The sequence below is a fragment of the Mus caroli genome, chromosome 2, assembly GCF_900094665.2.
Source record: "Mus caroli chromosome 2, CAROLI_EIJ_v1.1, whole genome shotgun sequence".
NCBI lineage: Eukaryota > Metazoa > Chordata > Mammalia > Rodentia > Muridae > Mus > Mus caroli.
Genome location: NC_034571.1, coordinates 143,740,308 through 143,767,359, shown reverse-complemented (window position 1 = coordinate 143,767,359; position 27,052 = coordinate 143,740,308). Strand labels below are relative to the sequence as shown.

Genomic DNA, 27,052 nt, shown 5'->3' with positions numbered 1-27,052 from the left:
GATGGAGGAAGAGGGAGAGGGAGGGGGGGGGAGAGAGAGAGAGTCAAATCACACATGTGAGCTACTTAGATGGACTCCTCATTGGTTTATTAGCTGGATACAACAGAAGACTACATTTCCAAGCATCCCTGGCTACTAGATATCACTTGATCAAAATCTGGCCAGTGGGACCTAAAAGTAGGCATGTATAGACCACTGATATGAGAGAAACCAATGTGTTCTTTGCTCATCCACCATTACCTGGACTTTTCTGTTATAAGCACATTTCCTCTTCACTAAAGCCATAGAATGGTGTGTGTGTGTGTGTGTGTGTGTGTGTGTGTGTGTGTTGTGCATAGGGATGGGTAGGACCACCACCTTCTTTCTCAGTTTCTGAACAATACTCAAGTCCCCACTGTTACCATCAGCCTCAGGAGGCAGGAGGCAGGAGGCAGGAGGCAGGAGGCAGGAGGGAGGCAGGAGGCAGGAGGCAGGAGGCAGGAGGCAGGAGGCAGGAGGCAGGAGGCTGCAAAGCTGGGGAGAAGGCGAGCCATGCTCAGTCGTGAGGCTAGACGCTCCGTGCCAAGGCTCTCACGGAGATCTTTGCCAAATCATGAAGAGTAGGGCACTACTCTTCATGCCCCAGCTCTGCTGCCAGCCTCTTCTTGTGCCTCTCTGAGCAGAAAAGGGCCCTGAAGAGTGGGGCCTGAGAGCGGCAGCAGGAGCCCACCAGATTCCATGGCAAGCATGAGGAGCTTACAGCCAGGGAACCCATCCAGGTCACAGGGAATGGGTATGTCTGTGGGAGGCATGTGCCCAGAAGACAGGCAACACTGGAGACCACAGGGGTCAGGATGCAGGAGGGGTTGGAATCACTAAGCAGGATTCACTCTTGCAGGAGCTGCTAAGATAAGACAACGGAGGTTGCTCAGAATTGTTCTGTTTACATCTCATCAAGCTGGGATACTGAACGAGCTGGTTGCCCACCCTGGCTCACCTGAGCCCATGGTTCCCCACAGGAGGACACTCTTGGATCTCCAGCTCCTCAGCTTTCCTGTTCCTGTTTCCTGTGTGTATTTTCCCCACTGAGGTGCCTCTGGTAAGTTAGGTACAAGGACTTCCTTAGAGTAGAAACCAGGGGCCACCCTTCCTCCTGCCAGCAGAGGGCAGTCCTCTCAAGGCCTGGATGATATCAGACAACCACTACACAGTGAGGGACACATGGGACTACTGTCTGTGGTCTCTACTTAGACTTGGCTGGTTTCGGTCCCTTTCTCCTATCTCCCAACTTAGAAACCCGAGAGCCTTCCACCTCGTCGCCTGTTTCTGTTGCTTGCACCCAAGGGAGCCGACTGACGTGGGTGGCCCTCACAGGGTCACACTGTAGTACACGCACACCCTGTGACACACCCTGGGTACCAGGCAAGGATGCCAGCGCCTTCGATGCTCTTCTTCCAGGAAAATGATAGGCAGTGGGACAGAAGAGAAAAAACTTGGCGCCTTCAAAAGTGTGAAGCCATGAGAGCAGCCCCCCGACTACAGAGAGCGAGCCACATTACCACAGCCAGACAGAGCCCCGTCCTCCCACTCACCCAGCAAAACCTGCTCCGTTCAGATAACACCAAGGACAGACGGGAATGAGAGAAATGCCTTCCTTCTGCTAGGTGTGTAAGCCCTGGAGAAAAACCTCACAGCATCCAGCCAATTTGAAGGCATGCCTTCTCACGCCCAGTAGTTCAGCATCTGAGCCTCACTACAGAACGGCTGTGTGGTTGGTTAGTTCCATGTTGATTTGAAGCAGGAGAGAAAAAAATATGGGAACACGAGAAGGGGAAGACACCTCTCTGCTGGGGTCTAGCTGAAGACTCGCCGGCTGAGAGGCATTAATCACAGGGTAGTCAATAATGTCGGCCTTCCCTCCTCCCTGGCATTTTCTAGAACCTCCATGTGCAGCCCCAGTGGCTTGTGGTTTTACTTTATCAGATTATAACTCCACCCGGAGAGACACCCAGAATCTCAATAATAAAAAAAAGGACTAGACATATGGGAGAGTCGGGTACCTTCTTAGCCCATTCAGCAGAGACTAGGGAGATGGTTTAATGGACAAGAGGAACTGCTGTGAAAGCCCGAGAACCTGATTCACATCTGCGGCACCCACAGAAAAAGCTATGACTGGCCAGGTAACTTCAGCATTGAGGGGCAGAGACAGGCACATCCCAGGCCCTTGATGGCCGGCTGGCAGAGCCAATGGTGAGCTCCAGGTTCCATGAGAGACCCTGTCTTGAAAGGACAAAATGGAAGGTAATAGGAGAAGATATTCGATCTCCTCTTCTGCCCTCTGAATGGATGTGCATCAGACGGACACACACAGACACACACACACAGACACATACACAGACACACACAGACACACACAGACACACCCAGATGCTCCCAAAGTCCTTTATATCATCAGCAGTCTGACACTTCAGTGTGACTCTCCTTTGAGAAGTTTCCCTCCCCCAATTCTCTTGGGAGTCATACTCTTTCCCTGAGTGCCTTTCTATTTTTTTTTTTAAATAAACTGCAGCTCCACTTCATACTACATTGTCCTGAAATGCTTTTCTGTGTTGAAGCCAAGGGTCTGGTTTTATCTAAATTGAGATTAAGGGAACTTCTTAGATGCCAACGGTGATTGTGGGGGGTTGTTCCTCTATTCCACAATAGCTGACAACTCTACAGGAGGTGAGGTTTACCTCAACCCAAAGTTTCAAACCAGTTCCGTCCATGATGGCGGAGAACCTACGATGGAGCAGAGCATTCGTGTCTGTGACAGCATCACACTGGGCCAGGAAGCACAGAGGGAGACAGCAAGTTGGACTAAGGAAAATCTTCAAAGGCCACTTTTAGTGACAGACGTCTACCAGGCTGGCCCCATGTCCTAACAGTCCGACAGCCTCTATCGTTTCTCTAGCTATGAGATAGCTTTCAAAACAGCGAGCTGTGAGAGGCACTTCAGATTCCAGTTGTCATAGGAGGTCCAGGATGAAGTCTGAGCATCTGCTTTTCTGTCAGGTGATCTGCCACCACTTGTCAGCAGACCTCACTTGGGAAGCCACAGGGCCAAGAAACTCTTGCCTATCCATGCCAAGACCCTGACAGAGATGTTTACTGCAGGGTGGCTTAATAGCACAGAGTCACAAAAGAGAACCCGCTGTGGGAAGAACTGATAAACACGCGGGGAGGTAGTCATATCCCACAGCCGTACACCACACACATAGCACGGCCCGTGATAAATGGCTGAGGCAGAGTTAGTTATCATTGTGGACGCAGCTCAAAGCCAGCACGGAGGAAAAAGAGCAAGCTGAGTGGTGAGTCATGTAGAAGACACCATCTGTATCAAGTTCAACAGCAGAATCATGATTTGTAGCACTGGCTACACATGAGGCATTCGAGGAATGAGACATATAAGGGGTGCATGCACGCCTAATTTGGGATGGGGGCACCTCTGGGGCAGAGGTGAGGAGGAGCTGGGAAAGAAGTGAGACGTCACTCGTATTTATCATATTTGATTTGAAGCAATCGTGGACATGGAGAGATGGGGACAAAATAGATGATGAGGGTGGTGGGTGGGAAGATGGCTCAGTCAGTGAAGAGCCTGCCACGAAGGCAGGAGCCACCAAGTTCTGATTTTCAGCAGCCATACAAAAGGCCAGCAGTGTATGGTGTGGTTGTCATTCCAACGCCAGGGAAGCAGAGACACGGACTTGCCAGCCAGGCAGTCTAGCCAAATTAGAGAGCTCTGGAATCACCAAGAGACTCTGAAAACAAACAAAGCAGAGAGTGACTGAGGAAGACACTCAGTGTTGACCTCTGGCTCCCACACGCTCATACGCACAGGTGCACAGAACACAAGAATACATATATACACCTGAATGTTTATTATATTCATTTTTAATTTTTATTATAGACTTGAAACAGTTTGGGACAAAATGCATTTAAAGAAAAAAAAAAAGAATTTAACTTCTCTGGTGCACCGCCGGAGTAGGGGAGTACTACAGTTTTTAAAAGATCATTGTTTTGTGTGTATGACTGTTTTGCCTGTATGTACGTTCCTGCACCATGTCTAGTGTTCACTGAGGTCAGGAGAGGGAACTGAGTCCCCTGGGACTACAGTCAACAGATATTTGTGAGCCTGCCACGTGGGTGCTGGGTACTGAACGAGAGTCCCCTAAAGCAGTGGCCAATGATCTTCACCACTGAGCCATCTCTCTAGTTCCCCATCTCCTCCAGACCCCCTCTCCAGCCCCTCAACTTTAGGCAATAGGCAGGGAAGGAAACGTATTCAGGAGGAGGGGTTGGGATCAGTGGAGAGCCAGCCTCGGGCCCTGGGCCAGTTGTTCCCCTTGTTCTCAGGAAGGGACTGCCGAGTTTTAACAGGTTTGTCTAGGAAAGGTCATTCCTTAGGTCCCCTTGCACTGTTAAGTGGTCACGTGTCTAACCCTGGTCAGTGAGATGGGCATGCATGTCATGGGCCAAGAAGGGCCCACACTACTCTTCTCTCCTCTGTTAGAGTTGCAGTTTCAATGGCAGGAGCCTTGGCAGATCCCTGTGGCAGATCCCTGTGGCAGAGGGATCTTGAGAAAGACACAAGTACACCCATCACATGAACCCAGGGCTTTAACCGGAGGAGGAGAAAATCTCACACACCTTACCAAGGTCATTGGCCTTGCCAAACAGCAAGACTTATGACGCTGGGCAGGTCAGCAAAGCAGTGTTGTTGGCAATGAGGGTGCTCGCTCTGTGCCATGTACCAGGGAAGCCTGTGGAACTGAGCTGAGACCCCAGTGATGAAAGGCAAGGGGCCCTCCACTGACACAAAAGTGTTGCCATGGAAACTTAGACAAACTGCAATTACATCCTGTCACCGGAGTGAGTGCAAAGCTGGTTTTCCTTGCAGACAGAATTTGTGGGCTGAGATACCTTGCTATGGGGGTGTTGCCATTTTCCAGCTGAGGAAACCCAGGGATGGCTCAGGATAATACAAAGTCAGGAGGCAGAGACCTCCCACTATTGTCCCCTCCTCACCCCTAACCCAGAGTGCCAGTGCAGGGCTTGTCTATGACCAGCAGCAGGAGATGAAGCCATGGCCTGGCTTCCATGGGATTCAACATAGCAGGAGTGGCAGGCACCACAAAAATAAAGTCTGAGAACACAAAAGTACCAGGAGGCCTGTGAGAAGCAAAACTGTTCCCAATGCCAGAAGAGCTTACAGATCTCTCAGCCTGACACACCTGCAGTTTCCCTGGAGACCCTGAGACTACAAGGGGCGTGTGTGTGTGTGTGTGTGTGTGTGTGTGTGTGTGTGTGTGTGTGTGAGAGAGAGAGAGAGAGAGAGCCTACTGCATCCTTGACCCAGCAATCTGCTAGAGTGCCCTCTAGTGTCTCTAGGCTGTTATGGCATCTTTTGAATTTTCATAATTAGACTTTAATCACATCTTTATCATTAGACAGAACGATGGTGTCCCCTCAAGGTCATAGGTGTAGGAACACCAGTGCTCACCTGATGAAGGAAAAGTCAAGACTCCTGGAGTTTGGACAGTGCTGCTCCAGAAAGATCCAAGCACAATGGTTCTTAAACTTGACTGTATCAAAGTTAAGTGGGTGGTTTGGGTCCAAGTCTGAAGTGAGCACACTGGGCATTTCCCATTTCACAGTGTCTTCCTTGCTACAGTTTCCTTTCCCTGAGCAAAGGAGCTGCCCACCAGGCACATGCTGTCTGGTCCTGGCTTGGCCCTGGTTCAGCCGGGCCAGTTAAGACAAACCTTTGGATGAGTGCTGGTGTTTGGGACTGTGCTTGGTAGCTAAGGACAGTGGCAGGTTGGGTGGTGCAGGGGTCTTCCCCAAGGGAAAGTGGCCACTGGTGGGACCTGGCATCTTTTCTAGCAAAGGCTAGCCCTCAACTCACCTGACTTTGGGGGCACACACGGAGCCTTCTACACTCTGGCTTGAGCAGATAGATCCACCATATGCCCTTGATCTTAGTGTCCAGATCAAGGCCTGTGCCCCAACAGAAACCATCTTGGAGTTTTCCTTTTCCTTAACTCAATAGGGGTGTGTGTTGTTTGTTTGTCTGTGTGTGTGTGTTGTATTTTGTATATTGTATATTGTGTGTGAGTGTATGTCTTGTTTGTGTGGTGTGGTATATGGTATGTGTGTGTGTGGTGTAGTGTATGTGATATTTCATGCATGTTTTCTTTTCTGCTCTTTGGACCTATGCAGCTGTGGATGATGGAGGCTGGCGAGTGCTGCACAAACCAAGAACCTTCTGAGAGTGAAGGGCACACAGTGGCAGAGCCAGGGGCTACATCTGAGTTCAAAAGCGAGCCTCCATCCCACCTGGCCTGCCCCACCACAAAGGCCCTGTGCACTCTCCTCATTTCTCAAGGCATTTTGAGTTAGCTTTTCTGTCACTTGCAACCAAATGATTTCTGACTAATACAGAAGCAGAGGGAGAAAGAGAAATAAACAAATGAGACTCAGAGAGAGAGGAGCATCAGCCAGGAATCTCACGAGCTCCAAAAGGCAGCAAGACTTCTAAGGGCTGTCCAGGCCCTCCCGGGGCTTGGCTTCCTTATGGCTCTGAAGAAAAGCACTTTTCCACTCGCGCTAATGCTTCTCGGTCAGCCTGTAATCAGAAAAGACCTAGCTAGATAGACAGGAAAAAGACCCTGGTGGGTAACTCTGCTTCTGCAAGACAGAGGGGCCTGCAGTACCACCTGCTCCACTGCCCTCCATGGCACTCTGGGAAAACCCTGGGTCCTTCTTCATGTCAGGTGAAACTTGGCCTGAACCCCTACCCTATCCTGGATCAGACACAAGCTTATAAATACGCACATTTGGGCTCTAATTGCAACCTCATGAGCTTTTTTGGAGCATCAGAGTCAACCCCATGTGATCCCCCTGAACAACCGTCTCTCACAATCGAGACTGGGTTTTCCCAGTGGAAATGCCAGTTGACCCCACAGGTATGGCTCCACCTCATGCCAGCGGCTGAAGAGGGCTGAATGACACCCGAGTCACCTGATTTCCTCCTAGTACTTGGGAAACAAAGCATGTTACCCACTTTAGGCTTGACAGTTTCCAAGGTAACTCTGGCTTATAACTCCGAATGCACTAAGAATCCCAGTGCAGAGCCATTCAGACAACTCACTCAACGGACAGTTGCTGAACCCTTTGAGACACTTTTTTGGTGGGGGACTGCTAAGGAGTTAATGGGTACATGCTTTGGGGTGGCACAGTGTGCACCTGGGCAACATCTGTTACCACCCTGAGCCCCACCTTTTCTAGGTCGAAAATGGCCTGATGGCACTTATCTTGCAGGGCTGCCAAGATGGAGGGAGACAATGTGTGCTGTGAGCTCAGAGCCCAGCACACAGCCAGCCTCTGAGAAACTGCAGCCATGGTTATCAGGTTGAAGAGGATGGTGTCATTTCTGTCTACAAAAAAAAAAAAAAATCGAAGCTATTTACAGATGTGTGCAGGTAACCAGGTGGACATCCTGGTTCCTCTGCTCTGTGAATGACCTTAGACACGTCCCTTCTCACTGATGGCTTGCTTTCCCTACTTGAAGATTTGAAGTAGCAACACCCAGCATCCAAACCTTAAAGGCGCATATCAGCAAACCAGCAGACCGTTCCACACATAGCTCATTCACACACGGAAGTGCGTATCCTGTCTCCACGCTGTCACAACCCACAGTGGAACTGTGAACTACCGTGTAGCCCCTTGTCTCATGTAGGGCAGACATGTGAGAAAGACTAGAAGGTAGAGATCAAGGACTGGGGACATGGCTTTCTGTCACCACTAGTCTTATCAGGTGGCTTTGGTCTTGGATGAAGGGCAGGTTTGTCCTTTTCTCTGGGGACAAGGAATGACAAAGATCCCAGGGTCAGAGTCATCTATGTCCTGAGATTGGGCCCTAATACCTCATCTAACAGGAGCCAATGCCCCGGGTAGATTTGGTCATTTGGAAACTGAGTGGATTTAAGGGCCCCTCCATATCAACACAGACTACACTCATCCTTTCCCCTGGGCTCACGTGGACACCTGGGACTCCGACAATGACAGGCTGGCCCAGACAGGTTCATCTCGGCAGCCCACAGTGTGTCTGACATTAAATGCCCTTGGTACCCAAACCAAGCCTACAGCCTTACACTTTTTAAAGAGTAACTGGAACAGATGGGTCAGATTTATAAAATCAAGAAATTTCACATACAAATCTGGAATCTGGACTTCTGGGAAACTCCAGGGCATGTGCCACAGTTCATGTCGCGTACTCAGGGTGGCCGTGACTGAGGCCGCCCACAGTGATGCTCTCACATGCCATTTGCAGACCCTCCAATTCCTATACCCATCCTGACGCCAAGCAAAAGGGGAGCTCTGGGTCTCCCTGTGACTGGGGGTCAGTCACACCCACTGCTGCCTCAGTGGCAGTGGGAAGCAGAGGGTCTTCCCTTAGTTTTGATTTAAGAAGGGAAGTTTTTGCTGTGCTGCTCAGGTTGACCCTGAATTCTTGGGAACCCTCCTTCAGTCTTCCAAATATGTGGAGCAACATGTGTGGGCCACCACACTGGGTCAAGTAGGAGCCACTCCCTTTGGGCAAACAGAGTCTCCTGAAGGTTGGTGGATGGCCTCCAGCTGGGGCCTCCATTGACTTTATACTTGTAGAGGGTGGGGCTGTCAGGACCTGGAACACACATAGCTTATGGATCTTTCCTTGTAGTCTTGAAGCTACACTTTTAAATCTACCAGTGGAGAGCAGGTGGACAGCCCAAGACTGGACTGGACATTGTAGGTTCAAATCATTGTAGGTTCTGACCCTTCCCTCTTATCTGAGTTACCATGAGCTAGCATTCTAACCTCCCGGTGCACTGGCTTCCCATTTGTAAAGCAGGAATCCTGTGAGTTCAGCTCACAGATATGCATGCAGTTGCTGGTCAGGACTGACATAAGAGGGTCTCAGTGACATCGCTGTTTACCTGTGACCTTTACCACCTGCCCTGACTCTCTGCCAATCCGTGGCTGTATTTCTGACAATCAGCGTAGAGCTGTTTATTTCAATGCCAACATTTTTGGGGGCAGAGTTTCTTCATAATTGGGGTGTGCCCAGGGAAGTATGCCTTGCATGAGAACATGGTTTGTCATGGTGGACTAAAGATTTAATACAGCCGTCCTCCGGACTCCCAGGGCGAGAAGGTGGGGGAGGAGGGCAGGCAGAGAAAGATCATGGTCCTTGCACCAAGCTAAGTCTAAGGAGGACCAGGGCAGGACCTGGTCCCTTGCTCTGCCCTTGGGAAGGATCCAGAACCCCAAAAGAGGAGCTGAAAAGAGAGGGCTAGTCAACACATCTCAGATATCCTTCTGGCAATGAGGGATGCATGTCACTGATGACCAAGGAAATGAACAACATCTGGGCTCCCGCCTGCCCACTCTGACTGCCACATATGGGAGGCAGTTGCCACTGCTGGAGGCTGGCTCCAAGGGCCAGCACATTCCTGCCTGGGGGGCAGATTGCACCATCCAGACTCTGGAGATAGCTCCCGGCTTGGAGGCTCCCAAAGAGTGCAGGCTTAGAGGATCTAGACCACCAGTCCCTTCTCAGCACCAGGATGGGACATCTAGAGGTTACGCACCCAACAGAATCCAAGGGCTTAACCTTGGTGTCACGCTATAACCTGCCCCTTCAAGCCAACCCTTCATGAGAGCAACAGACCCCTCACCAAGGTCTTGAGGAGCCTTCCTAGTGGCATGATAAGGCTACTGTCTTCTCCAGTTCACCCGACCTTAACGGAGGTAGAAAACCTGCCAAACGAGGGCAGGGACAGTGCTGGCTACCTCGGGCCTGATCTAGCCTCTGCCTTTCTACTCTCTGTCTCTCCCAGGAACCATGGAATAGGTCAGTAGGGGCTTCTGAAATGAGGGGACAGTGGCTTGGGATCACTTTATCTACAGGAGGGACTTGTGGACAGTCCCTCCCATGTCTCATGTGACAGGAAAGATAAGGGTTGGCTGGGTCCCTGCATGCCCCTAGTTGGTGTATACTGATATCTGTGACCACCTTTTACAGACCCTGGATTCAGCATGGGGAAGCCTTTGGCCTTTGCTCAATGGTGCTCCTGTCTGGCCTGCTGGTGCGATGCAGGATATAGTTTAGAACAGGCTGCTTGTACCCAACAGCAAATCCAATTTCTCCTCCCATCTCTGCAGACCCCACCCTGGACCATCAGGTGCATTCTGCCCTGTTAGCTACTCAATAGAAGAAGTTACATTGGTGTCTCTGGAGGGAAGGGTGGGAAGCCCACAGTACAGAGCCCAGTCATCTTCAGAACCAGTAAGGTAGAGACAGGATCCCTCTTCTTGGGGCTTTGCTGGTGTGAACATGTTGAGATAGGAAGCAGGATAATACAGGAGCCACCCGCTGGTTTCTCCCAGATTGTCTCCCCGCAGCTCAGTCTTCTGATAGCTGCTGGTGCAGAATCATCACAGAGCTACCTGAGAATCAACCAGCCTGCCCTATGTGCCAAATGTATAAAACTGTGTAAGAAGAAACTGAAAAAAAAGGGGGGGGGCATGGAGACAGCTTGGCCAGTAAAGTGCCTGTGGCACAAGCATGGAGACACAGGCCAATCCTGGAACCCACATAAAAAGTGGAACATGGTGCAAGCTTGTAATGTTGTCAAGTGTTGACAGGTGGAGGCAGGGGGATCCCTGGAGCGTGCTGGTCAACCAGCCTAGTCTAACTGGAGAAATTCAGGTTCCATGAGAGACCCTGTCTCCAAAGAACCAAGACGGATGACTTTTGAGGAATGATATGAGGTTGACCTATGCCCTCCACATACACAGGCCCACATGTGCACCTGCACACCCACTCAGGAGCCCTAGTTCACCTCAGACTGCAGCAACTTGTGTGTGGAGCTCAGCAATGCAGGAGCCAGCGCCCTCCAGCTGCCCACTCTGGGGGGTTGACTCCATTGGCCTTTCACAGCTGTGAAATGCAGAGGGAAGGATGAGGGAAGCTCATGCCAAGCCCTCTGTCTATCTCTAGAGCAGTCCAGAGGTTAGGCTGAAATCCAGCCAAGCTGATGGCAGGAGCAGAGGAGGGCCGTGCTTAGGGGTAGCCAGGAGTCTAGAATGCAGAGACAGATGGCTGAGTTCTAACCCAGGTGAGTCTCCCTAAGCCTCGGTTTCCCTTCCTGTAAAAGAGGGATCACTGTCCCCAGATGTAAGGTCCAGTGTGATGGTCTATGCGGTACGCTCAGAACATCTGGCAGGTGGCTGGCAATGGGAGCCGTGAACTTCTAACCCTCGGGCGTGGGTTTTATAAACTCCCAGGCAAGGAGGCTAAGACGCAGTGGAGAGTAAGTTACCTGGGGCTACACAGACTCTGAGGGAGTGTAGAGCCAGGCAGCCTTAGAAACTGGAGCTCACAAGTATTTAAGTGCTGAGAATGCAGACCTCCTCATAGCTTCCACCTGGACACCCGCCCCTTAGGAAGTAGAAGACAGCTTTGGAGCATCTGCTTCCACTGTTGAGGGGACCTGGCCCCACTGCCGATGAGTGGCAGGGAGAGAGTCATGGTCAGGCCCAGGCTGATCCAAGGGTGGACCCTGTCCATAAGGACTGAGGAGATTGCAAAGGATGGCAGAGCTGTGACTCACATTAGGCTCCACTACACCCACTCCAGGGAGCATATTTAGGATCTGATTTTTACCTGACCTTTCCCTATGGGCTCCCCTCTTCTCTTAAATCCTAGAATTAGACAAAACCCTGATGTGACTTCTTTCCCTGCCTGATGGTTAAACTATGCTTCTAAGGTTCATCCATCCATCCATCCATCCATCCATCCATCCATCCATCCATCCATCCATCCACCCATCCATCCATCCATCCACCCATCTACACACCCTTCTAACCATCCATCCACTCACGCATGCATCCACCCATTTGCCCATCCAGTATTTCTTGAATACCTACTTCATGTCAGGCTCTTTCTAGGCTATAGGAATCTGGGGGCGGGGGGTGAAAACAAGAAACAAGGCCCTCCCTCGTTTATACTGGGTTTATTTTAAATAGAGACAAAACAGATTTTCATCTGTACAGGCTTTTGAGAAAGTTACATGAAATAGCACTAGACTAGAAATGTAAGCTTCTGCCAGAATCCACGTTGTTTACCAGTGGCCCTCACCACTGCCACCCTGCCCCCACTGTGCCGGCTGCGTGTGCATGCTCTGCAGGTGTTCCTCCGAATAACCTCCCTCTAAAAAGCAAAGACAAACTTCCTGTGCTCCCCCTTAGTCTAGAATTGGGGTCCACCCCCTCCTGGGCTTTCTGGGAGGGGACCAGCTCTCCTTGGCACTTTTCATCCCTTCCCATGTGTCTCTCTAGCCTGGGAACTGTTCACCGAGCACTGAGGGATGGCTGACTAGACAGCAGGCATGGCCCCTGCTCCCACATACAGGTGGACTTCTGGTTTGGAGTGGCCTGAAGGATGGGGAGTCTGGAACAACACACCCCAACTATGCTCACATCTGTTGTCTAACTTGATCCATTGGGGATGAGCAAACTAGAGAGAGAGATGAAGGGGATGGGGCAGGTGGAACAGCCATATTGTCATCATTTGGCTAATTTATCATACCAGCATAGGGATGCCAGTGGAGGTGACTGATTGATTTAAGCTGCAGATTTACCTTGGAGGGGTTCGAGGCTTGGGGTCGCACAGTGGGACGCCTGCCATCCACACAGCACAGGTGCCCCTGATACAGTTCTTCCTCTTCACTCACTGGGACAGGCCCTGAGTTTTCAAGCCCTGGGAATTTTGAGGTGACAGCTGTAGCTAATTTGGTCCCCACTATTTCTGCTCACAACACACAGGCAATAACACAGTCGGGACATTATCTCCAAAAACCTGTATGTGAAAGACCTGGTCCCCTAATGAGATGTGGGGGAGCCTTTTGGAAGCAAGACCTAGGATATTGGGGCACATGCTTGGCCTCTTCATCTTTCTCTTCAGCTTCTCTCTTGTGAGGGGAACAATTTCTCTACCTCTCCACCATACCTGTCACATATCCCACCAGGAGCCTAGAGTAACGGAGCTGCCCAGAGGGGACTGGAACCCACGGAACTGTGACCTAAACAAAACTTTTCAGTTGTGAGTTGATTTTCTCAGGTTATAGGAAAACCCAGGTGGAATGGCAAAGCCTGACACAGCTCTGTCCCCTGCCTGTGACAAGGGGCACCGGCATGTGGGGAGGAGTCCTGGAGGTTGGCATCTGGCCTCCTGCACAGGACAGAAATCTGGATCAGACCCATGTTTTAAAATCTCAGCACGGGTCTGGGTTTTGGTTTGGTTTGTTTGTTTTTGTTAACCTTAAACTTACCAGAACGTTTTGAGAACTGCTCAGTTACCAAAGACTGGGTTTTAGAGTTAAATTGAATTAGAGAGAAAAAGAAGAGTAAATTTCATATTGCATGCTCAGCCTGGTCATGAAGCCAGCTTCAGAGCAGGCCATAGATAACCACCTGTAATACGCAAGTAACTTTAAAAATTAGTTTTACAAAGACAGGGTTACTCTGCATAGCCCTGGCTGTCATGGAACTTGCTCTGAAGACCAGGCTGCCCTTGAACTCAGAGATCTGCCTGCCTCTGCCTCCCAAGTGTTGGACTTAAAGGCGTGTGCCACCACCATCTGGCTACAAACAGCTTTTATAAATAGGAAAATACAACCCAATGGGAGGCAAAGAGATTCCGAGCAACTCAAAGAAAAACGACAAACAGGTCAGTTCCTACATGCTAAGTGGCTCTTTATCCCTGACAGTTTTCATGAACATTAGAGCCAGGATAGAGGCTGGGAAGATGGCTCAGCTGGCGAAGCGCCTACCTCACAGACATCAGAGCCTGCATCAGATCCCCAGAATCTACGTTTTCAATGGTCACATATGAAGACATGAGCTTTTATTCCAAGTGCTGCAGAGGCACAGACAAGAGGCTTCCTGGGGTTCACTCTCCTGCTTGGTGAGTCCCAGGTCTGTGAGGAGCCCGGTCTCAGAGAACAAGGTGGGTGAGCATGTGAAGAAGAATATGGAGGTGTGTGTGTGTGTGTGTGAAAGACTCCGTCTCCTCATGAGAGGTCGGGGAGCCATTTGGGGGCAGGGTCTAATGCAAGGTCCTCAGGTTACTGGGGCTTATCTTTGGCCTCTCCATCTTTCTCTTCAGCTTCTCCTGTGATCAGCTTCCCCTACCATGGGCTTCTCCACTATTGCTGCTCTGTACCCCACTAGGGGCCTCCACAGACCCATGCACATGCACGTAAAAAAATCAAAACATACAAAATATTACTATGACCTATTGTATAGGCAAACTGAAAATGGCCAGCAACGCCTACCACTCTATGCAAGCAGCATGGCGGAAAACAGCTTTTTACTGAGCGTGCCCCTTTGGGAAAGGGGCCTCCGTGAAATCAGAGGCATACAGCGAGTCCTGGGAGTCCAGGGTTGAGGCCCTTGGATCTGAATTCATGCTTCTGGCTCCTCATCGCTCCAGCTACCGTTTCCTCTCCATCTGGACACAGGCACACACCCCCTGACTCAGAGGCCAGCTCTACCACACCCATTGCCACAGCCTGTTGGAGCTGACAAAGATGGGGCTTTGCCACTTCAGCCTGACCTCAGTGTGGACATGCAGAACAGGTCTACAGGGGACCTACTGCACTTGACTTGTCCAGGTTCTGCATTAAAAATACTAAGAAGAAAAAAAAACCCACCCATGCACAGAGCACACTGGGACTTTTTCTTGCTAGTCCATAAACAATACAATGGAATTATTTACAAACAGTTACCCTGTCTGTGGTCTTGTCTGTGACCTCAAGCTTATATAGTGTCTTAGTTACTTTTTAATTGCTGTGACAAAACACAGTGCCCAAAGCAACTTAAAAAACAAAGCATCTAATGTGTGGCCCATGGTTGGAGAGTGTTGAGACCATGGCCATCATGGCAGGGAGCACAGCAGCCGGCAGGAAGGCTTGGCACAGGAGCGGTAGCTGAGAACTTACTTAACATCTTGATTCATAAGCATGAGGCAGAGAACTGGTGTGGGCTTGGTGTGGAAATGGTGTGGGCTTTTGGAAACCTCCAAGCCTGCCTCCATGACACAATTCCTCCAACAAGGCCACACCTCCTAATCCTTTCCAAACAGTTCCACCAACTAGGGATCAAGCATTCAAATGTATGAACCTATGAGGGCTGTTCTCAATTTAAACCACCATATATGTCTATATGCTGTGTTATACAAGAGGCTTAACACCTGAGGATTTGGGGTCTCAAGGTGATGGAATATCACAGAATGATTGTTCTGTGTCAAATACTGTTCAAGGCACAGGGAGACAGACCTTAGTGAGCAAGACAGCCAATCCACAGTGAAGTTTTACATCCAGAAGGTAGTGGGATTCTAAAGCGTCTGTGAAATATACATTCTTGGGAGAGGGAACAGAAAGCATAAAGGTCCTCAGGCTGGAGGGATCTGGGAGCAGTGATCAGGTGAGGAGGAATGGATGCTGAGGTCAGAGGGCAAAGGGCAGAGGGCAGAGGCCCAGACCATTGGAGTGGGCTTAGTGTAATTGACTTGTCTAGGTTTTGCATTTAAAACATGAGGAAAAAAAATACCTATTGACAAAACAGGCAGGGACTTTGTGATATTCCTTAGACAACACAACAGAACTAGTTACAAAAAGTTACACTGTATGTGGCCTTGAATATGACCTCAAGGTTATAAGCCAGGATCCTTTTAATTGATCATTCCTGAGCTGGGAAGTCACTGAACAGGCATGCTCAAACCAGTGTGTTATCCCAAGCACACACCCCATCCCCATCCCCAGGCATTGAGGAGAAGGGACAGGAGAGGCAGGGTGGGGAGGGAGGAGGTTGGAGGAGGGAGGCTGAGAGTCCTGGCAGAGACATGGCAGTCATCCATGTAGCTGGGAGGAATAGCAGACTCAGCAAAGAGGGACCATCAAGTTTGTCTGTGTGTCAAAAGAATTAAAGAGTAAATAGCTCTGCCCACCGTGTCATGCCAGGCAGATGACAGGTCCTTTATCTCTTGTCCTCAGCTTCAAAGGGACTTTGTCATAGAAATTCTTGTGCTAGCTAGTTTTACGTTAACTTGACACAAGCTAAAGGCACCTGAGAGGAAGGAGCCTCAATTGAGAAAATGCCCCCATTAGAGGCTGTAGGGCAAGCCTGCAGGGCATTTTCTTAATTGGTGATCAATGGGGCAGCCCATTGTGGGTGGTGCCATCCCTGGGCTGGTGGTCAGGGGTTCTATAAGGAAGCAGGCTGAGCAAGCCACGAAGAGCAAGCCAGTAAGCAGCACCCCTCCATGGCTTCTGTATCAGCTCCTGCCTTTAGGTTCCTGCCCTGTTGAGTTCCTTCCCTGCTTACTTCAATGATGGACTGATATAGAACTGTATGCTCTTTGGTCATGGTGTTTCATCACAGCAATAGGAACCCTAACTACGACACTCATGGCCATCTGTCTCGAAACCACCATGCCCCAGCCACTCTCACTCCTCCCAGTCAGGGGTGCTTTTAGTAGCAGTTCTCAGCTTTTAGGGGACCACCAGACAGAAATGGGCAGGGAGAGGCTGGAGTTTCTACTCCAATCTGCATCCCACCTGGCTGTTTGATGTAGATGCCCATTACCACTCTGAGCCCCTCTCATCTGCGCAAATGAGGTATGCAGTTCACACCTTGTAGGTCTGGGATGAGCCCTGCACCTAGTATACATCACTAAAGTCACTATCACCCTCCAGATCACTACACAGCATGCGATGCTCAGGGTGGCTTATGAGGCCACAATCTTATCTTCAGAACTTGGGTTCCTCAAAGTTACCCAGTTTTAAGCATTCCACACACTAGAGAAACCAGCCTCCTGGGTACACTGCTGTCATCAACACTAGCTGAATTCTTTGTGTCTAGATGGGCCACAGGCAGTGACACTCAGGACACGTTCAGGTTCTATCATTGGCCCTGTTATCCTGACAGACAGCAGGGACATTCAGGAGCGAAGTATCTGCACCCAAGCATGGCTGCAGCAGAGCTGGGGTGTGAGCCCTGGCCTGTCTCAGCCCTAGTCACAGGTCCTTGCCTGGGTCTGACACTGGCCATTCTGTTGAACACCCGTCTGTGCTAGTGTGCTATCCTCATTTCAAGACTGCTTTGTGAATCAGCCCACAAAGGCACAGAACGAGCCATGACCTGGGCAGGGCATCAAGAGTAGCAGCGCCCACGTCCCCCTTGCCATTGGCCCTAGAGCTCGCCTGAACTCATTAGACAGCTGCACCACTCATCAATGCCAGACCCTTTCCAACGTGTCTCTCTGTTCCTGCCATCAGCTCTAGGGAATGTGGAGGCTCAGGAGACAGGGTGATTCCCCATGTCCTCTGGGGTCCCAGACTTAGCTTCGCTCTCTCTTGCATTGCCGGGGTACAGCCCCTTCTGAAACAGGCATCAAAGCCTTCCCATGAGTCATGGAGTGGAGTCTGGGCCGTAGAAGGAATCATTGAAGGGCATGGAGGTGGTCCACCCTGGGCAGCAGCACCTAAGGGAGCAGGTCTCCCCAGCAGAGGCCAGACATGCACCAAGGGATCTGAGGCAGGGCATGCGACTCAGACCCTCAGAGATTGCCTGGGGGATATCCCATCTCTCCCCATCTGTGTGGGGCCTTGGCTACCTGATGCCTGGCCCCTGCTCCGCAAGCAAAGGGGTCTGCAGGACCAAGTCATCACGTAAGCCATATTGTGGACAGGCCAGGAGAGGACTGGTAGGCTGGCACTGGACCTGAGCTCAGCGATCAATCATCTGGATTTAAGTCCTGGTTTGGCAAATCTTACTTTGTTAAGCTATTGTTTTGGAACATGAAGGTGCTGATTTTTGGATGTTTTCAACCTACAAAAATGGCAACTGCCTAAGCTGCAACTAGTGCTTCTGCTCTAATTCTGTTTGCTGCGTTGTGGGACATGGGTAACTCAATCTCTGTGAGTGGTGGTTGTGAGGTTGCTGTGCTCAGTGGTCAGAGCTTAGGTGCCAGGGCCACAAAGGAGCTGAACCTTAGCTGTGTGACCTTGGATAAGTTACTTAACCTCTCTGGGTCACATATTTTCTCATTTCTATAATGATGCCCAAGTCACGGGCTTATTAATCCTGTGAGCACCCTGGTGTCAAGGTCCCTCAGCAGCTGCCTGGTCCTCTCAACATAGGTCAGTGAACCTCCTCCCAGCCTTGCTGAGTCCTTGTAGAGGCCTAGAGGAAGAATTACTCTTAGCCCATTTGCAGAGGCAGAAGGCAGTGGAGAGGATCTTTAGTGGAAGGATTAGAAATGGCCATTCCTGTAGGTAAAAAAAAAAAACCCAGCAGTCCCCCAAGGAGACCAAGGGACACATGATTTGGCAGTGAGCAGATTGTGCGGAGAGAGCTGGGCAAGGTGTGTGTTCTAGGACTTACCACGCCAGACCGCTTCACATCTCGACAGCTTCCACAGGCATGACTCTGGATGAATGACTACTGCTGGAATTCTGTCAGCTTTAACACAGACCCTAACCAAGTCCCCAGCCCCTGCGTGGTAGCTGCACAACCCCAGGCTACTGGAGAACCCTGTGAAGGCATCTGACCCTGGTTATTGGCTGCCTCCCTCCATCTATGGAAGGTCTCCCGATGCCTTCTGACACGGATGCCGCTGGGGAAGGGCAAAGCAGACCAGCCGCCCTCAGGTACACAGTGGCAACAGAGGCTATAAGGAGTCATCTTAGACTCCCCAGGCTCTGGAGCAGGTTGTCTATGGTGTGCTTGACCACTTGTCCTCCTGCATCTCCATGGCCACTGATAGCTGAGGACCTGAAGCTGGACTTTCTCTGCTGCCACCTCCATATTCACAGGTGTTGATCTCAGGTTCCTCCAAAATTCTACAATCACACTCAGGATCTCCAGAGAGAAAGCAAGCATGGACTGCTCTGCCAACTGTAAAGTTCTGTGCAAGAGGCTGGTTAATGACAGCGCTTGGCACTCCACAGTAAGCAGGATCTGCTCCTGTGAGTTTGGGAAGGAGAAAGATGCAGGTCTCACGCACACACACACATTTGCTATGTGACTCAATTCCCTCTGAACTAGTTTTCTCCCTTTGTACAGTGGGAAGGAGGAACCGTATCCACCAGACAGGGCTGGGCTGAAGGCCAGTGTGAAGAGAACATGATGGTGTCTGTCAACAGTCATCGCTCTGGGGTATCTAATGCAGAAAGACCCCCAGGGCCCAGACAGATGACTCCAACCTTCCAGGGGCTACCACCCAAATATGCTGGGAAGGGTACAGCACCAGGCTCAGGGTGACTAGAAGCTCTCAGGAGCTGTGTGTGTGTGTGTGTGTGTGTGTGTGTGTGTGTGTGTGTGTGTGTGTGTGTGTTTCCTGGAGGGAGTGGAGCTGTAACTCAGACTTCATGGGCTTACTGACCAGCTCCTGGATAGCGACATGTGGCCCACTGGGCCTTTATCTCCTCTTGGGAAAATCGAGACCTGCTACCTTCATAAGGTCCTGTATCAGACATCTGTCCTGTATTAGGCCAGCTCACTGAGTGTTTCAGACAGGCATAGCTGGGAGAATGGCATCCATGTTCCAATAACAGGAAGAACACATGCACAGAGGCGAGTAAGACAAATGAAGCAGTTGGTGTGCACGTCTAGTGACCTGGGGTCAGATCTCTAGAACCCATTGAAAGCCCAGGCAGACCACACAGGCATGTATACCACACACACACACACACACACACACACACACACACACACACACACACACACGAAATATATTTTGTTAGCACATACACTGTACACACACCCAAACTCAGAAGCACACACACCACATACACTCACACGCATGTGCCATTACACATACTTGCATTCATGCTCACATACCTGTGCATACAGCCCTACACACAGGCAAGCAGTAGTATACTTAATACTTAAAAAGCACTCTGTTATTTTCTGCAGGGCATGGTATGCCACGGCCTCTGGCATGACCCTGTGTGGTCCACAAAACTAGAGTATTTACTCTGGGCCTTTACAGAAACACCCGAAACTCCACTCTTCTTCCATCTGTTCTGCTCCACCTCATTTCATTAAAAACTCTGACTGTAACTTCCTCAGTTGACTGCTGACTGCCAAGAGCTTCAGATCTCAGGATGAATTCCCTCATAGGGAACAGCAAACCCCTTATATGTGACACCCCAGCTCAGCAACGTTCTTTCCATGGAGTCCTCAGATGAGATTGGAATAACATTCAGCCTGCCTATCAAAGGCTAGGCTGAAGAGCACTGTGTCCTGTTGTGGAATTCTCCCCGATGGACTTCAGGGACATGCTGGGTATTGTGACATCAGTGACATTCAGTCCTCGGGACCCATCAGAGCTTGGCCAGGGGAATTCAGCAAATGTGGTATCCAAAACTCTTCCATGACCAACACTGGCTCTGTCCACAGTGCAATTTCCATCTTCTCCCTGTCATGTAGCTGGGAGTAGCTGGGCTCCCCTTTCTCCTGCCACACTAATGCCCTGCTTAATGACCTGAAGAGGCTCCACCTGGACATGACAGTCAGTCCCAACAGAGTCCCTTGCTAGCTGTAGGCACAGGCCAGGGAGTCTCCAAAGCTATGTATCTGTGCCCCAATTCAGCTGCTGGGAGTTCTCCACAGGTCACTGGCCCTCAACTTCCTTGCCTGAGAAATGGGAATTCCACAAGGCGCAGCAGAAGATGTCCATCCCCTCTGCAGTGCTCTGGTATATGGCCAACCCTCTCTCTGTGGTCTCTGCATCCCTGGGATTGGGAAGAGTGGTTAGATGGCTTCCCAGTGCCATGGCAGGGTAAGTGGAAAACACCTCTCTTTGTACCCAGGCTGGTTTTACAGTGGCTGAGAAGGGACAGGCCGGGTGCAGAGCTGAGAATCAGCTGCCTGTCTGCCTTCTGTGTTGGCTTCTGCTTTCTAGATTGAACCGGCTGCTGTTTTACCAAGAGACCCAGGACTCAGGGCAGGACTCCGCCAACCATTCCCCAGCACCTATTAAGGGACCACCCTGCTCTGCCTCAAGGGAACTGGCTTCCCCTTTAGAGTCATCCCAATGTCCAGCTGAGCCTGGCTCCATCTGCATACCAGCTATCAGGGGGGTGGGGGGGACACACCTTTGCTCTGCACCCAGCCACTGTTCCAACCTGCAGACAGGAAGCGCAGATAGCCTGTTCGAATCCCTTGTCTGTCCAAGTGCAGGCCTCTCCTTTGGATCTGCATGCAGGGCCAGAGCTGCCATTCACACTTTGCATAGGGTATTCCTTGCGCCCACCTGACAGGCACCTGGAGTGGATGGCACCCCCTGTCATTTCATGGCAATCAAATGGGCTCAGGGGAACAAGCAAAAGTTCTCAAGGAAACCAATGTTCAGGAGGTATCCTGTATTGAACTGGTGGTACATTTCTCCTGCTGCCCAAGGAGGCAGGTTCCATGGTTCCCACTTCACAGACGAGGGAATCACATATCAGGGAACTCGTGTGTCCTGGCCAAGGTCTCATGCCCAGGGAAGGGAAGGACAGAGGCTTCGGACCTCAGCCTCGCCTTCAGGAAGCTCCAGATCTGTGAACTGGGGACACAGCTTAGAGTCCCCTCATTTTGCTCCACTGCCCCACTGCCAGGTCCACTAGCTCATTTCAAGACTCATGTCCCCATCTGGTTCTCATTCATTTATACTTAATTCATCAAAGTGTTTTGTAAGAGACCCTTGAGGTCCAAGAACCCCTTTCAAGCCCTTCCCTTTCATTCTATTTTGTAGAAACAGAAAAATTAGGTTTCATCAGAAACCAGCAATGACGCTGGAGCCAGAGGAGACCAGGTCCACGAGAAGCAGACCCCAAGGGAGGCAGTGCAGACCAGGCATGTCTGGGGCAGGCGGGAAATTGGGCCAAAGGCTAAGGTGATGGGCAGGGTGTGGAGGAGGAAGCTCAGGAAGGCAGGGAAAGGTGAGCCTCCTTGCTGGCTTGGATGTCTCAGCTTAGCATCCCTCAGGCTTCCACACAACCTGGCAGGGAAGGAGGCTGCCCTGTGACACTACATAAATAGATGAACAAATGAGTGAGCCAGTAAGCAAGTGGGCAAGCGAATGAGCCAGCGAATAAGGCCCTGCTGGTATACACGATCTAGCCAGAGTCAGATCAGAAGACCCTGGGGACCACATGCATAGCTTTCCAGTTCATGTCTGACACACAGTACTCATGTGTATGTCTGGGTTTGAGAAATGTCAGCCTCTCCTCACTGCTTCTTCCTTGGCCCTTGATAAGCCAAGAACTCAGCTAAGCCAAACCCTGCCTGAAATTACTTGCCCATGAGAGCTCTGACTGCCTTGCAGGACAGGCTCTAGGAAGGTGTAGCCTCCACATCAGAGCCAATGGGGAAACTGAGGCTGTGGGCAGAAGCAGAGGAGAAACCCTTTTGTCCAAGGTCACACGTCATGAATGGTTCAGGAGAGGGACTGAAGTCCAAGGCCGTCTCCTTTGTATCACATGAACAGTCACAACCTCGCTGAAGACGCTGGGCAGGTGTGCATACCCGAGGCTCAAAAGCAGCCTCTCTATCTAACTGGACCAATGCAAGGAGCAAGGCTCTGCTCCCACATTCCTTAGGAGGTGCTGGCGAGCTGGGCTAAGGGGAAGGACCAATGGTTTTCATGTCCCCTCCCCCTTGTCCTCTCCCTTCATCAGTGAGAAGCATATTAGAAATCTATCTCTGCTCCCCTCCAGGTAGGTAGACTGAGGTTCCAAGAAAAGAAGCCTAACTCAGCTCATAGGATCTCACAATATTTATCACACAGATCTCAGTCCGCTGTATTGTTTGTCTGCTGTGCAGCCTTAGACAACTGCCCTCTCTGAACGTGTTTCCTCTCTAAAATGTAAGCACCTCTCTTTGCACTCACTGGCCTTTTCTAAGTAGTGAACGACATAACAGCCAAGAAACTGGGATGGTTAATAGTGTCAGGCCTCACGGAGCACTCGCAGAGGCAGCTAATGCTCTACATCTTAACTATGGTTTCCCTGATGAGTGGGAGACTGAAGTTTATTGCTTCCATCCTAAAGACAAGTTGGTGAAAAGAAAAAATTTAAAACATCCTTTCAGAGTGGAGAATCTGGAGGACTAATGGAAAGGGTCTCATACAGGTAAAACTGAAGTCTGAGGGCCTTCCCTGAGGTCACTCAGATGAAACCTTCAAGGAGCGCCACGGATCCAGCTAGGCTGGCTCCAGTGCCTGGGCTCAGGACAGCGGGGTGAAAGCCATTCACAAGCTTCCACCTTCAGGACCCCCAAGTCCCTGCAGCTTACCCAAGGTCCACCTACACCTCTATCTTCTTTGCTCTTTGTCCAACTCCCTTAACAGTTTCCCTAGGCCATGGCCTGCTATTCCACCCCATACCTGTGTATTCCACCCCATACCTGTGTATTCCCCACCGCCCCTGTGTTCCCTGCTTCCTTATAGGAGCTGCAACATCTGTGAAAGGCTTTCCATGCAGATGGACTAGAAGTCCCTATGGGTAAGGCCACTCTCACACACCTTACCATTCAGTATTCCCAGACTCAGGCTCTCAGTCAGAGACCAAATCAGAGCTCCCACCTGCCCGTTGACTGCTCAACAAAGCAACCTGCATGAATGTCTGGTTCCTGCTCTATAGATTGAGATAGCCACTGTCATTAGGGCATCATAGGGGTCCGAGGAAACAGTGTGCGTCACACTCTTGGCATGGCAGCCAGCCTTTGGTAGTTGATGCACAGACAGGCATCCAGAGTCCTGCGGCCTGCCCTGTTCAGACACAGGGCTTGCTGGTCCTCTTGCCCTCCCAACACCAGCTCAGGTTCTGTCAACTCCAGCTCTGCAGTCTCACCTCACCTCCAAAATACATCTGACTGTGGCACTGAGGAACTGTGGCACAGACCCCACTGTTCACAGGGCCCAGGCACAATTAGAGTCTCAGGTTCAAGTTTCCTTAGTGGCTCCAGGAGGTCCCAAAGGAAAAAATCCTAAGATTCTGAGAGGACAAACTTCTTCCAGGTCATCCCCAGAAGACTTCAACTTGAACACAGGTCTCAGTCATGCTGATACCACTAGAGAGGCTTACCCAGATTAGTTCTGGGAGTGTGGGGGTTGTGACATCAGGGGTCAGGAGCAGTGATAGAGCCCCACATGAGCCCTGGAGTCACTGATCTTCATCCTGGCCCAGCGTGGATGCCTGGGCTGGCTTCTAAGTCACTAGCCCTGTCTTCTAGTTCATTGTTTCCAAGGGTGGTTCCTTGGGTTTTTGGTGTCTGTGGAGTTACCCTTGGGACACTGCTGGGAGGCTGGGGCCAGTGAGCCCGACCTCTAGTTCCCTCCCAATAGTGCTTCCTAGGTCCAGGTTGTCGACAGCTCCCCGTTCTGACCCTGAGTCAACAGTCCAGGCATCAGGCACCAGACAAATGCTCATATCCACTGGGTTACCACGAGTCCGCCTTGTAGTGCCTACCCCACCACCAGCCCGGCCACATCTGTACCTTGCTTCTTCCTTCGGTACAGGGCGAGCATGTCCACTGCGTGGGCGAGGAGCAGCAGCAGGCAGAGTGGAGCCCGCATCTGGGCAGCCTGGTGCTCCTGGCTCCCCGACGGCCCGGCAGCCTCTGTGCGGGGGACAGCCTGTGGCGCGCGTTGAGCATCCGCGGGTCGCTGGTCGCTAAGGCCACCAGGGACCCGCCGGTGCGCCCAGGGCGCGGTGGGTCGAGTGAGGGCGTCAGCGCGGCCGCGCGGCCGGGGCGGGGAGGAGTCGGCGGCTGGGCGGCGCTTAACCCTCGGGGGGGCCCGTGGGGGTGCTAGTAGTCCTGCCCGCCCCACGCAGCCCCACGCCCCTCGCATGTGCACAGGCCGGCTCTAGGTATACAAGCGCACACGCAGCACTGCACACTCACCCGGACAGACCCTCCCTCTACCACTCTGGTCTTCCTCTTCCTCCTGTCCCCAGGACCCTCCTGGCTTGTTTTTCTGTTTATTCCCTGACTGCCTCACCTCCAACACTGGACTCTTGCCAAGCGCTTGGTCTCTCTGGCTCACTGTTCTGACCTGGCTAGCTTGGGTTCTGTGGTGTCTGGCCCTTTCCATCTCTCCTCTGAGGGGGCGGGAGTAGGGGGAGTCGGGGGAGGGGGAGTGTGAGCAGGCTGCTGCTCCACTCTGTTGGTTTTTCTTTCTAGGTATCCCAAACACTTTCTGGTTGCAGCCTCTGAGCCTTTCCTGCCTTGGGGAGCCCCTACTCTTTTTTTGTTTGTTTGTTTGTTTTGTTTGTTTTTTTGGTTTTTCGAGACAGGGTTTTTCTGTATAGCCCTGGCTGTCCTGGAACTCACTCTGTAGACCAGGCTGGCCTCGAACTCAGAAATCTGCCTGCCCTCTGCCTCCTGAGTGCTGGGATTAAAGGCGTGCGCCACCACGCCCGGCTTTTAGCCCCTACTCTTTGACCCAGTGTCCAACACTGCATACATTTTCTTACCTGGGACCCAGGGTGTATTTCTTCCAGCCTTATCTCCAGGATTGGGTTATTTTTAACCTTTTCAGTGCCAAATTGCCCTTCCAATAAAACAGTATTCTCCTACCTCCTGTTACCCTGTGAACCAAGCCCATTTGCAGTGAAGCTGCCACAGAAAATGTTTGAGAGCCACGAACTTGACCTTCTGCTAAATACTTCACATGCGTAAAAGCTTTAGAATAACTAACTTTCTCTTTTGACTAATTGTTCATTCGAAGGGGGAAGGGATACGCAGAGAGACCAAGTAGTTTGCCCAAAACTGCACGGCAGCTCTATAGCCTTTCAGACGCTTCTCAGCTCGGCACAGTCTCATCATCAAAGGGTGGAAGAGAGCCTTGGAGACCCAAAGGACCGTCTCACTTCCTGTTTGCTACAAGTGTGACTTGTAGATAGAGAAAGGTCCTGAAGATGCGGTCCTGCCCACTTATTCCTACACCACCAGCCCACTGGCACACGCCTACCTCTGGCCAGCCAGGATCCGATGTCCTTGGTGTCTGTCTTCTCCCTTTCAGCCCAAGTCTCCAGCTTCTCACAGTAGTTTGCAAGCTTTTCAAGCCTCTTATATGTGGTGTTTGGTTGTTTGGTTTTGTGAGACAGTGTTCTTGTGTATCCCAGGAACTCGTTATGTAGATAAGGATGACTTTGAACTCCTGATCGTCTTCCCTCAATCTCCCAAGTGCTACTGAACAGGTATGTAAGACCACTTCTAGCTCCCTCTTACATCCTGAGCATCTTTTGTCCTGGCCTCTCCATGGATTGGTGGCCTAATTCCATTCCTCCACTGACTCTTTCAGAACCCAGTCATAATCTGACCCTCTTCCAGGGGGTTCTCCCTTTTTCTCAGTCCATACCTCTTCTGGGTATCCATATTTCCTCTTAACACATTGGTAAACATAGATATTTCTGTCTCTCCCTTTGCCCTAGTTATCCATGCCTCCCCTTGGTTCCCATTCTACAGGTACAGGTCCTTTACATGGCTTTTGCTATGACTCTGTCTAGAAAATTCTTCCATTTGTCCCCCTAGAACTTGGCTACAGCATGGCCTCCCTCCAGACCTTCTCCCATCACTGCAGAAGTACTGGACACTCATTCTGCTTGCCACCTCACTCTCCTCTTCTCTTTACAGAGCAGCCATGCACCACTGGCCTGGTTTTGGCTACAGCTTGCTTGCTTGTGAGTTATATGGGGGTAGCAACCATCTGTGTATTCTTCATGTGCCCAGCGCGTAAATTGATCACTTGATATTTTTGAAATGAGTAAATGTATGAATGAGTGAGGTGAATGAGCGAATGGTCAAGCATTCACTAATCCCCAGATTTATTGTGGGGCCTGTGGTGGCCTCCATGGGCTTGGATGTTTCAGTACTTGGTCCCCAGCTGGTGGTGCTGCTGGAGTAGGTTTAGGAGGTGTGGCCTTGTTGA

At 51.0% G+C, this 27,052-nt stretch overlaps 1 protein-coding gene across 2 annotated transcripts in view; it reads right to left on the bottom strand.

Annotated features, from left to right (window-relative positions):
* The window catches only part of Rspo4 (R-spondin 4), a 31,232-nt gene extending 6,397 nt beyond the window's left edge, over positions 1–24,835 (bottom strand). Inside the window, exon 1 of one of the 2 annotated variants that reach the window (XM_021156228.1) lies at positions 24,616–24,835. In XM_021156228.1, coding sequence (XP_021011887.1) covers positions 24,616–24,694 — 79 coding nt within the window. In that variant the 5' untranslated portion in view covers positions 24,695–24,835. The remainder of the gene's footprint in view (positions 1–24,615) is intronic. The other variant, XM_021156229.1, reaches the window with a different exon arrangement.
* Positions 24,836–27,052: the final 2,217 nt, after the last annotated feature.